Raw genomic sequence first — 12,657 nt, forward strand, 5'->3', positions numbered from 1 at the left:
TACACTCTTCCATTAGATCGTACCCGTACGGCTACATAATTCATAATTCATTTTTTGCCAGAATGAAGTACAGGTTGGTCTTAATTCTATAAGTATATTATACAATTGAATCTTTCATTCTACCATATTAAAATGGTGTGCAATGCAAAATTAAGTCCTCTAATTAATAATATCAATCAATATGATACAGCCAAAACATCGCCATGATAATAATTATTATATTGCATTAAGTAACAATTTTATAACAGATCATAATAAAAATTAATCCATAATTTGATAAATAATAAATATTTTTTTACAACCTCTTATCTCGAACATTTAGTTATATCGTGCTTTACAAAGTGTTTTTTAAATAAGGTACTATCAGAGAAGTTGATTCATATGCAAATCGGGGACCTAAGTAGTTTGGTCGCGTTACGTCAAACCCAGCCGACAGATCACAATTAACATTGAATTGACATATTCGACCAAATAACGTTGGTCTGTCAAATGCATAGGAATCAACTTCCTCGATGGTACAAAATTACGAATTGGGTAACATACCCAATACCCATACCCATAAAACTAAACTGGGAAATTCTGACGAATTGTCAAAATTAAGGAACAATTAATATGCTTAAAAATATTCTGAACATTTCTCCTAAAAGTAAAATAAAGAAAAATTAAACAATAATTGCCTACTAACCTATTTAATTAAGTAGTAACAGTTTGATGTCCACCATGACAGAGCTCATAAAAATGAAACAAAACAAAAGAGATGAGAATAGGTCTGAAACAGGTATGTTGATATGGATTACCTGTACAGTTAAATAATATTTTAACCTTAGTTAGTTAGCCCTTGACCCAGAATACTAGAAGAGTCCTTATTCTCTTTGAACACCGGATAGAACACAAAATACAGAAGCATCATTAGATCAATAAAAATAAAATTAGCGATTCATTTTATACAAAATAAATGTTTTGATTTCTTCATGAAATTGCATTTTGAACAACAGAAGTTGAGCTTTACATTTTTTTTCTATTTGAGTATGTCATGGTATTAATTATTAAGTATAGCAAGTGCTAACAGCACACATATGTAATATGTCAAGGACCGCCATACATAAAAGTTAAGTAAAAACAAGCAATTTTATTTTTCAAAATTTATCTAAATACCCGACAAGATGGTAACGAGTGAAAACATCACAGCCTCATCTATTACACTGAGATGTTATTTTATCTTAACTCTACAGCTTACATAATATAAGTACAAAACTAAAATTCAAACTTGTCTATTCAGCTACTTCAGCATAGCCCATAAATTATTATCTAGTAGGATTCAGTCAATCCCTGGTCAAAGCTACTATAGCCGGTATTTCACTACAAGTAATTGTTCATAAAAGCCAGGTTAAGTTGAAATCAAATAAATCAATTCATTTCTGCCACAAATAGCGACATATCTTTTTGCTTTTTTTCATATTGATTTTTTTTTATGGTAATGCGATATAATTTATGCTCCGTCAAACATTTTAAAGCTCCTGATTAATTATTGATTTCTGTCGGAATATTTCATCGTACAACATTAAATTCGTCCACCGCACAAATATCGTCAAGATTATATTATTTTAGCACTCATCGGAGTAGTTTTTTTCAGCTGGCCACTTTTTTTGATCGTTCGTTTACTTTTAGCTAGACGGCGGAGGTGGGGCAGACGGGCGAAGGAGCTTGGGTGAACAAGTCAGCGACGTTGATGAGGAGGAAGCTGAGCAGCGAGCCGAGCGCGGAGCCGGCCTGCGTCGCGACGCCGCATGCCCGCATGCCGCGCGCGCCGCCCCGACGCGCCCACCCGTATATCCACATGCGTGCGTACGACACCACCGCACTCACACACACCCACGACACCACCTGGAAATTATACACATTTTAAAAATACGTATTGCCAGCGGGGCTAAAATGGTCACATTTAGCAATTCCTCTCAATCAATTCAGCAAATGAATTGTCAAAACTGTCAAACTGACAAATGTCAAATCAGTACAAAAATATAGAAATGAATTGCAAGCAGAGTTGCATTTTGCGATTTTAGAAAAATGAATCATATTATGATTCATATCATGATTCTTCAAAGCGACCATTTTAGCCCCGCTGTTGCCATCGGCCTGTGTAATCATTTCAGGGTTTTAAACTTGATTGATTTTGAATTTTGACTAACGATGTCCTCGTCGACTGAAACGTTCAGACTTCTGCTTTACTCACAATATATTTTATCTCTTATTTATGTAACACTAGCGACCCGCCCCGGCGTCGCACGGGTATTAAATATACAGTGTGTAACAAAAATAAGTGATAATACTTTAGGGTGTGTACGTGTTCCTTGTCGAGAGTTCACTGTGACAGTAGCAGCGCTAAAAGACGAAATTTTTTTTTCACTTTTGTATGGGCAAGGGTCCGAGCGTCACGAGTTTCCCCATACAAAAGTGAAAAAATTTTTTGGTCTTTCAGCGCTGCTACTTTCACAGTGAACTCTCTACAAGGAACACGTACACACCCTAAAGTATTATCACTTATTTTTGTTACACCCTGTATAGCCACTGAAAAAATGATTAAAATCGATAGCCTATGATCCTTCACAAGGTCTACTTCTTATCTGTGCCAAATAACATAAAAATTGCTCCAGTACTTCGCGAGATAAGCCCTTTCAAATAATTTCCCTACTTTTTTCCACATTCTCCTATTAGTCTTAGCGTGATAAAATATAGCCTATCCTCAATAAGTGGGCTATCTAACACTGAAAGAATTTTTCAAATCGGACCAGTAGTTTCTGAGATTAGCGCGTTCAAATTAGCCCTTTTAAATAATTTTCCCCGTTTTTTCCACATTTTCCTCTATTTCTTCGCTCCTATTAGTCTTAGCGTGATAAAATATAGCCTATAGCCTTTCTGTATAAATGGGCTATCTAACACTGAAAAAATCATCAAAATCCGTTGCGTAGTTTTAAAGATTTAGCCCCAATTTCACCAACGTCTGTTAGTGTTAACAGCTCGTTAAATTGTCATGTCTTCTCTTTCATTCATAAGAAAAACGAAAGAGGTAACGTGATACTAATTCGAGCGTTAACTTTAACAGTCGTTGGTGAAATTGGGGCTAAAGGGAACAAAGGGACATGAGGGAAAAAAAGCGTCTTTGTTTTATAATATGTATAGATAATGTATGTATACTTACAAGTCAACCCTAAACCTAAAGTGTGTCAAACACAGTGTTTGTAGGAGATAATATTGTTACAGTAACTTGCACAGAGTAGCTCTGATAACATTGAGCGATTAAAAGACCGCAAATATGTTACGAGTGTTATGAGTGTGACTTATGACTCTTATGAGTTATGACCGATAAACTTGAGAGATCAAATCGGAGATTAGAGTAATCCTCTCCAGAGGAATTATTGAGAAAGTAATATTTATTATACTCCAATAATTGTAACTTTGTGCAAGTTAACAATTTCATATTGATTATGAAATTGTGAACTTGCACAAAGTTACAAATATGCTGATAAGCAATTGCAACTCAAAATGAGATTAATAATTTATGTATGGTACTTTACTATGTACTCGAATATCACAAAAGGTGCCGAGGTTAGCTCATAAATAAGACTCAAAGGAAGAATTGACTATGCAATATTATGTATTTTAAATGGAACCCATCGAACAATTTTCTTTTCACGGACGACTGCTGTCGTGTAACAAATAAAATGAAAATCACTTACCACGAGCACCTCCCCGACCGGCATGTGGGCGAGCGGCGGCGCGGGGCTGAGCGCGGCAGTGGCCAGCACAAAGGCGAGCGGTAGCGCGGCGGCCGTCAGCAGCGCCGCCAGCACTCGCGCGCGCACAGGCCGCAGCCACACGCCCGCCAGGCACGCCGCCGGGTTCGCCATCGCGCCCAGCGACACCGCCAGGTGGTACGCGCGCGTGCCGTACGGCATGCACGAGTACGTCTGGATGGACGGCATCACGCCGTTCATCAGCGCGTTGAGCACGCCCATCAGCAGCAGCACCGCCACCCAGCCGGGCCGACCCAGAGGCTCCCGCGGCGCCGTCGCCTCGTCCTCCTTCGCCACAGCGGTCGGCTTCACGTGCTCCGACCGGAACGCCGGGTGTTTGTCCAGCAGCGAGAAGCTCGCCAGGCTCAGCGCCGACAGGCAGCCGAGGAGCACCAGGAACACCGTCGTGCTGAACCGCGCCGGGGAGCACTCGTCGCCGGCGCCCTGGATCAGCGAGAGGATGCTCGGGATGAAGCCGCTGAGGCCCTCGCCCAGGAGGTACGTCGCGAGGTACACGTCCCGGAAGTATCTCAGGTACGGATAGAACAACACCGAGCTGGTGCAGCCGACCAGCGCGGCGAAGAAGGTCAGCGTCAGATACGCGAAGGACCGCTCCGTGCCGGCGATCGTCACCGTGCTCGTGTACAGGAACGCGTTGAGGACGAGCGCCAGCGTCCCTATCGAGAGGAGCGCGTGCACGTAGAACGAGTCGGTGAGGCTCGCGAACAGCTTCTTGAGCCCCGCGTATACCAGGAGGCCGACGTTGGCGAGCTGGATGGCCAACACCATCCAGGAGGCGAGGTTCCAGGCCTCGGGCAGCCGGTTGACGAGCAGAGGCAGTTGCACGTAGAGGCCGTTGACCCCGAGCCACGTGCCCAGGCCCCAGCAGGCCATGAGCACGTCGACCAGCACGCGGCGCTGCGAGCCCCACATCTTGACGGCGGCGTCGCTGTCGCTCAGGCACGGCGCCTCCTCCTTCTCCTCGTTCAACCTGCGCAGGGCCGCGGCGGTCAGCACCGGATTATGTCAGGGGCCGAGTCGAGCGATACTTTTACTGTTTCCGTCGTGAGCGTCGAATTTGCGTTTTGTAGTGAGTGTTCCAAATTATCTTATACTTTATCTGATAGCGTTATTTTTGATTACGGCTGAAGTAATTGTTGCAAATGATTTGAGATACCAGGCGCATATTACTCGGTGATACAAATACAATAATCATTACTTAGTTACAAATGTCTAGACTCAGGGGCAGGCGACTCGGCGCGGACTCCGGCGCGCCACGTCGCGTCATATCAGCCCCGGTAGGTAGGTATAACTTACTTTGTATTTTATTTGCATACGATAACTTTTTTCTACATGTAAGACGTTTTATTATAGAATCAAATTACGAGACATAGTTGCAAGTGCCTTTAAATAATAACAACGATTTTACAACTTTGATCTGTCTTAATGGTTTGATGAGGCAATTTTATACAGCTATCATAATAGCAGCAATTAATCACCAATAAGTAATAAAAGCTTAAATACTTCTCTACATTCGTTAGTGATCGTGGTATGCGCCTGTATATTTATTCCGTTTTCAAGAATTATGATTTGAAGAATCTTAGAAACAGTTACTCAATATAATTTACTAACATGTTAATAATAAAAATACATAAAATGGATTATGGAACGCGTGTTCGTACCGTACCGCTCCTCAGCCCCCGATTCCTCGGAGCTCTATAAAAATATTATATTTTTATTTTAGCCCGATATATTATACGGGCAGGTCGATCCGGCCGGAGTGATCGCAGGCCCTACTTTGTGGATTTTAGAGTGTGCACGTATGGTCAAATCAGCCTGCCCACAATCCGATCGAATCGATCGGCATCCACGTATACAGGTGTAACAAAACACAGTGATTTAGTGATAATACTTTAAGGCAGTGTTTTTCAATCTTTTTGATTTCGCGAGCTTTCAGATTGAAATATACTGGTGACCCCCTCGTGTCATAGAAAGCCAAAGAAATAATTTTATTAAGAGGATACACCAGGGGCGAGAGAAATTGAAAATAGGTATTTGAAAATGTATTGCTGTCTCACCAATCTCAAGTCTCCCACCGCAGAGCGCGATAGAGACAACACGACAAAAGTTCTAATAAAAGAACAGAAAATCTTCGATTCGTTGTCCGCTGATTCCTTCTCCAAAACTTAACCGATTTAAGTACTTTTTTCATTAAGAATTAAAGCAAGGTTTGAGCTGTGTTCCTATGTTTTATTTTTTTTGTATATTCTAATTTCTAACCAGTTTTGTTTTCTGGGTGTTTGAACACAGAGGAAAATCTGGCCATTTTTTTGGGTTTTTGGACGTTCTTATCTTTTTTAATAATAAAATTATGAAAAAAAAGAAAACATAGGGACATGCTAATAGCGGCCATAGATATTCATAACTTTACCGGCATTATCCAGGGAGGAAACAGGGGACAGCGGTTGGTATGGAAAAACGGCGGTGTGGACTCCTCTTAAAAGATAATTTATTAGGTACTTAATGATTCTTTCCTAGTTTGGTACATTTATCTATTTTAATTTATACCTCAACTTTTTCTTGCTGTCGGCGACCCCCCGAGTAAGGCTTCAGATTGAAACACACTTTAAGGTGTATATGTGTGTGTGTGTGTGTGTGTGTGTGTGTGTGTGTGTGTGTGTGTGTGTGTGTGTGTGTGTGTGCGTGTGTGTGTGCGTGTGTGTGTGCGCGCGCGCGTGTGAGTATATATATAAACAGTTCACTGTGTAAACTATATAACATAAAGCCTGAATATAATAATGAAATATAACAAAATATAAGCAGTTTCTAAGCCATTGATGAATGAAGGGAATTCTTATTATAACATACAAAAATAGGAAAAGTTCTTTTCCTATTTTTGTATGTTATAAATCTAATACCACGAAATTCGTGTGGTTTGTCCATAAAGTGTCTTTTGTATTAGTATTTGAATTTGAGAATTCCGAATGAATAATTGGACAAACAACGTCATTCCCCTCCTTAGTCCTACCGCCCTCGCTCTATCTAAAGTACCTATTGCAGATAGAGTAAATAGAAAATTGGAAAATCAGAGTAAAGATAAGTGATATAAAAGAAATCCAATCGTAATATGAGGCTAAAACTACTAGCTGAAAGCCTGCAGTATTACCAATGCCTAAGCTGGCCTAAGTTAGTTGTCGATTTAATATCTTACTATACCTATTACCTATCTGATTTTTTGTACAATATAAATCGTGGTATTACAACCAGCCTTCAAGGCTACATCAGCTTGAATGCGTAGATTATTGTTTACGAATTCAATGTAATTTACAGTCACTCGATTAAGTACTACCCTTATCATTATAGCTATACTGGCTACATGTCACGTAGGCCGTGAAAACTACGAAAAGTTAATAATTTTAAATGATATACATACAGTAAACGACAAAATTAATACATAATATCATGCAATGCAATAATAAACAGAAAAAAAATCAAAGTATAAGTAAGTAAGGTAGTGTGTTTCGCCGAGTGCGTGAGTTTACCGGAGGCCCAATTCCCTTCCCTATCCTCCCCTATTCCCTTCCCTTCCCATCCCTACCCTCCCCTATTACCCTATTCCCTCTTAAAAGGCCGGCAACGCACCTGCAGCTCTTCTGATGCTGCGAGTGTCCATGGGCGACGGAAGTTACTTCCATCAGGTGACCCGTTTGCTCGTTTGCCCCCTTATTTCATAAAAAAAAGAAAAAATAGTACAAACATACCTAATTGCTATTATTTGTTGTACTTTTCAAATAAAGCGACTGCTTTTATTTTTATCAGGCCCCTTTTGATAATTTCGTAATTAAACTATTTAGGTTTTTAATAATTTCAATTTGAGCCACACTTAACATCAAAATAAAAAACATTATTTAAAATAAACTATAAGTTAATTAATTAACTGCTTATCAACACTGAAGAATGGACACGATTTTTTTTAATAAAACAATTAAGTATATAAAATAATATAGTACCTGTCCACTGCGAGCGACATGGTGCGACACAATGCGGCCACCACTCTCGCGTCACTAGCGCCGCCGCCCGTCTCCGCCGCGGACATCCCTACATGCACACACTACCGTCACTACAGACTCTACAGCAGAGTATAGCTGTGGTACAGACCGTACAGAGTACAGACCACTACACCCACTATAGCATCATTAACATCTAACGCATACATTACATCAATTGTTTATTTACTCTACATACTAGAACTGAGATTGTCTTAAAAATGTAGTGTGTAATACGCAAACATACTGATTATAAAAATCACTATGACTTGATAAAAGGTGTTCATAATTTTTATCCATTAATTTAATTGACACCTCGGGTATCGCAGACACAATAGATTTTCAATTATTGTTATGCTGGCTGCCAGCTGCCACTTGGGGCTTGATAGGAACCCATTTATAAGTATGATTATATGTTTGTAAAATGTCCCTAAAATTTACTATTAAGGTTTCTGTTCCCAAGAGATAAAAATTGAATAAATTATTATGCTTCTTTTATTCTTTAAGTCTTTGGTTTTTGTGTAACTTAATATTATGTCTATGTAACAAGGAAATTTTCACAAACTACTAAGTATTTGTATTATAATTGTTGACTTCATAACAATAAATTACTAAAACTATAATAAAATATTTATGGAGGACTCCTGCAGCTACAGTTTGTAAGAAACCCTTTGTATTATATATTATGATTTCTGACACTTGGCCTGCTTTTAGATTAAGGCGACGCGCCTTGATAATGTGGCTGTAGCAATATCGATTTTTCTCAGCAATGACTTAAGCTAAGAAATCAAAGATTGTCAGTGTTTATCATGTATTTGTCTTTGAATTACCATAGCATAACACGATTGTTCAACTTTTATAACACAGAATAATCAATCAAAAAGACCTTTGTAAAAAAGGGATTCCTATTTTGCCAACAGAGGAGAGTGATTTAAGCTTCCAATATTTGTACATAAATTGGTTCAGGCATACACTTTAATTTGCCCATAGCTTTAAAATACGAAATGTATTTATGGTTTTAAAATTACACGACAAAAACTGTTTTTTCGCTTACGCCCTTTCCATTTTTTGCTGTTCCATTGCCTGTTTTCTATGAGTCAAGCAATCTAAAACATATCCAACACGGTTTTTTACTTTATTGCGGCGTCACCTAAACCCCTGCTTAAGAAAGGTTGAATAGCTCTTAGTTCTTACTGTTTCAAACTTCATGTTGAATTTATTAATATGGTATTCATAAATTCAACATGAACACATGAAACAGTTACTTAAAAATCTTAATGTTTTTTTTATTATAAGTTTTTAACTAACTTTTACCAGAATTCATAATAATACTCTGATAACAGACTACCAAAATAAAAACATCTTGATGTACTAATTAAAAATATATGTATTTATTTAGTAATATTACTTAATTTTAAATTATTATTATTCCAGCAAGTTTGGTTTCAGATGCTAACATAAAAGGGCAATTAAAGGAATGTTTTAGTATTTTATTTTATCACTCAAGTATTGTTTTATCTTCTTATTATATAAACTTGTTTTAGTTTTTGTTGATAAAACCTAAATAAGGATTTTGATAACACAAACTTCTAATGTCATCTCAATTTACATAAGATGTTTACGAGGGCTGCTATTTATGTATCCGGAACTGGCCACTTACAAGAACAATATTTAAAAAGTAATTACAACATTTGAAAATAGAACTCTTTGGTTGAAGAATACATTTTGTTTCATGTGACTGTCAATTATTTTTCCATTGTGGCGTCATTTTGAAAATTGCGTGTCTTCATTTGCCATGGATTTAACGCGTGAACATTTTCGTGCAATGATTTACTACGATTTTCGGCGTGGGCTAAATCAACAACAGTGCTTTATTCAACTCACCGCAACTTTTGGAGATGAAGCACCATCAAAAACCACTGTTTATCACTGGTACAGTGAGTTTAATCGTGGGCGGTCTATGCTCACGGATGAAAATAAAGAAGGTCGCCCAAAAACAGCTGTTGTCCCACAAAATATAGATGCTGTGCGGGAACTAATAATGCGTGATCGTCATGTTACATATCGCGAGATAGAGGCGTCCTTAGGCATAAGTATGACGAGCATACATAAGATATTACACGAACATTTGGCTGTAAAAAAAATATGTTCGCGTTGGATTCCGCACAACTTGACAATCGATCAAAAACGGGCTCGTGTCGATTGGTGCAAAAAAATGATAAAAAAATACAACCGTGGTACGTCAAAAGCCGTTTATAATATCTACACAGGTGATGAATCTTGGATCTATGCATATGACCCCGAAACTAAATTTCGGGGTCATATGCAACAGTCAACGGTGTGGGTGTTCCAAGATGAGCCGAAACCAATAAAAGTTACTCGTGCAAAAAGTACTTTGAAGCAAATGGTCGCCTGTTTTTTTGGAATTAATGGACATGTGGCTACAGTGCCATTAGAGAATCGTAAAACGGTTAATTCTGAATGGTATACGACCATTTGTTTACCAGAAGTCTTTGAAGAAATAAGAAAGGACAACCGACAACGCAGAATCATATTACATCACGACAATGCTAGCTGTCACACCTCAGCTGAAACAACTCAGTTTTTGGAGGGTCAAAAGATCGAATTGACTGGTCATCCGCCGTACAGCCCTGATTTGGCACCTAACGATTTCTTTTTATTTCCATACGCGAAGAACAAATTACGTGGTCAACGTTTTTCGAGCCGCGAAGAGGCTGTTGATGCGTTCAAAATGCACGTTTTGGAGATACCTCAATCAGAATGGAAAAAGTGCTATGAAAATTGGTTCCAGCGTATGCAAAAGTGTGTCGATCATCGCGGCGAATATTTTGAAAAGCAATAAAACCATATTATATGATATATGTTTGTTTCTTTTTTTAATTCCGGATACATAAATAGCAGCCCTCGTAGAAAATACAGATAAAGTTACAAAATAAATAAATCCAAATGTCCTTTAAATTAAGGTCAATTAGTTATAATAATAATAATAATATCTATGGACGCTTCACACCACGTCAGTCTGGCCCCGTGCTAAGTACCTAAAGGACTTGTGTTACAGGTACCAGACAACGGAAATATATTTAATACTTTTATACTATACATATATTTATGATTTTTATTATATCATACACATATTTAATACACATCCAGACCCGGGAACATTGAAAACTTTTTGTTCCGTCGGCGGGATTCGAACCCACGACCCCCGGCTTGAGCTACCAATGCGCTCACCACTGAACCACAGAGGTCGTTATTAGCCTAATATTTAGTTAGCCTTACAATATTATGTTACATTAAACCCTTAAATATAAAAACATTATTATGTTATGTAATTATTAATTTGAGAAGTGCTAATTGTGATTATTATTAAGGTACCATAGTCCATAAACCTTAAGCATGAGTTAATATTATGTTTAGGGATGTGGTTAGTTGCATCATAGGTTTTTTGAAAAGCCGGATGATCAATGACTTTAATAGTAATTGTATATCACCTACGTCATACGACGTCAGCAATAACGGATTGAGGGTCCAATAGTATAGGAAAGTTGCGTTAGATCCTGAAAGTTACATACATGTCTAAAAATTTACATAAGTAATGTAACTGAAGCAACATGGACATTCATTGCAAAACATTTTTATTTTCAGATAGAACTCGCAAGACTTGAAGGTTACAGAGTTGTGCTTACCTTGATATACTGCTCATTTTAATGTTATTTACTCCACATATCCGTTTTGCTTCATTAACTTTGTAAGAAATGTAAGTACGTAACAATTGACTAGTAATTACTTTGAAGAAGAAATTCTATGTAACACAGAATGATCTTGTAGAAGATTTATGCGTGTGAAAACCTTATTTATGTATTTCAATGATAATTGGAACTAAATATTAAAATATAATATTTTACAAAAAATTAAACTTTCGAGCACTTTGGACTGCGAAATGAAATTTAAGAAATGTCAAAATCATATTGAAATTTCGCTGACGCCTGACATTGACATTTATTTTCTTCGATGTAGCAGTTAAATAAACCATTGCCAACGTTATATTAAAGGCGGAAAAAATTAAAAACCATATAATATTTTTTGGGCTTCAAATCCGAAGTCTTGTATAGTATGATAATTAGACCGGGTCTACCATCTAGTCGTCTAAATAAATAGTCGATGCAGTGCATTCAGTCAGTCAAAGAAAATATTATTCGGCGCGCATTACGCGACATACGTGGCATAATGGCATTACAATCTATACTAATATTATAAATGCGAAAGTATCTCTGTCTGTCTGTCTGTCTGTCTCGCTTTCACGCCAATACTACTGAACCGATTGCAATGAAATTTTGTACACATTTATTCTAGAGTCTGAGAAAGGACATAGGCTACATTTTGATGTGGGAAAATATCTTATTTCCATGAAAATATCGATGAAAATTACTTCGCATTGCGCGTGGCCAGCGCTCATCCCGGGGGTCCTGGGTTCGAGTCCCGCAGGCGGAACAAAAATTATCAATGTTCCTGGGTCTTGGATGTGTATTAAAATAATATTTCAAAAATCTTAAATATATTTTATGTATAATATTATAAAAAATCCAGAAATATATCGATGCAATGAACATTTTAGTTCTAATACGATTCAACAGATGGCGCTTTTTTTACTTCGTTGTAACATAGAACTAATCATACTTATTAGTTATTATGTTTTTGTTTATAGTTTTTAATACGTTAGAATATTATGTTTAATAATATTATCACTTGCTATAATAATAATCAATCTATCTTATCTTATAGAACTCCTACTGCAT

The 12,657-nt window shown here is 37.7% G+C and overlaps 1 protein-coding gene across 7 annotated transcripts; it reads right to left on the minus strand.

The window, feature by feature from the left end:
• Positions 1-691: 691 nt before the first annotated feature.
• LOC121739256 (solute carrier family 52, riboflavin transporter, member 3) lies at positions 692-11,779 on the minus strand. 7 transcript variants are annotated; one of them, XM_042131629.1, is made up of 5 exons: positions 11,548-11,779; positions 11,357-11,418; positions 7,805-7,892; positions 3,738-4,785; positions 692-1,884 (listed from the first exon to the last, which is right to left on the minus strand). In XM_042131629.1, the coding sequence occupies exons 3-5, from the start codon at positions 7,888-7,890 to the stop codon at positions 1,669-1,671; spliced, it is 1,350 nt and encodes a 449-aa protein (XP_041987563.1). In that variant the 5' UTR covers positions 7,891-7,892; positions 11,357-11,418; positions 11,548-11,779; the 3' UTR covers positions 692-1,668. The 7 variants fall into 7 exon arrangements, with proteins under 7 accessions (XP_041987563.1, XP_041987555.1, XP_041987577.1 ...); XM_042131621.1 differs by having other exon boundaries at positions 11,353-11,418; XM_042131643.1 differs by lacking the exon at positions 11,357-11,418.
• Between the last annotated feature and the right edge of the window lie 878 nt (positions 11,780-12,657).

The sequence above is a fragment of the Aricia agestis genome, chromosome 2, assembly GCF_905147365.1.
Source record: "Aricia agestis chromosome 2, ilAriAges1.1, whole genome shotgun sequence".
In the NCBI taxonomy this organism is placed as follows: Eukaryota; Metazoa; Arthropoda; class Insecta; order Lepidoptera; family Lycaenidae; genus Aricia; species Aricia agestis.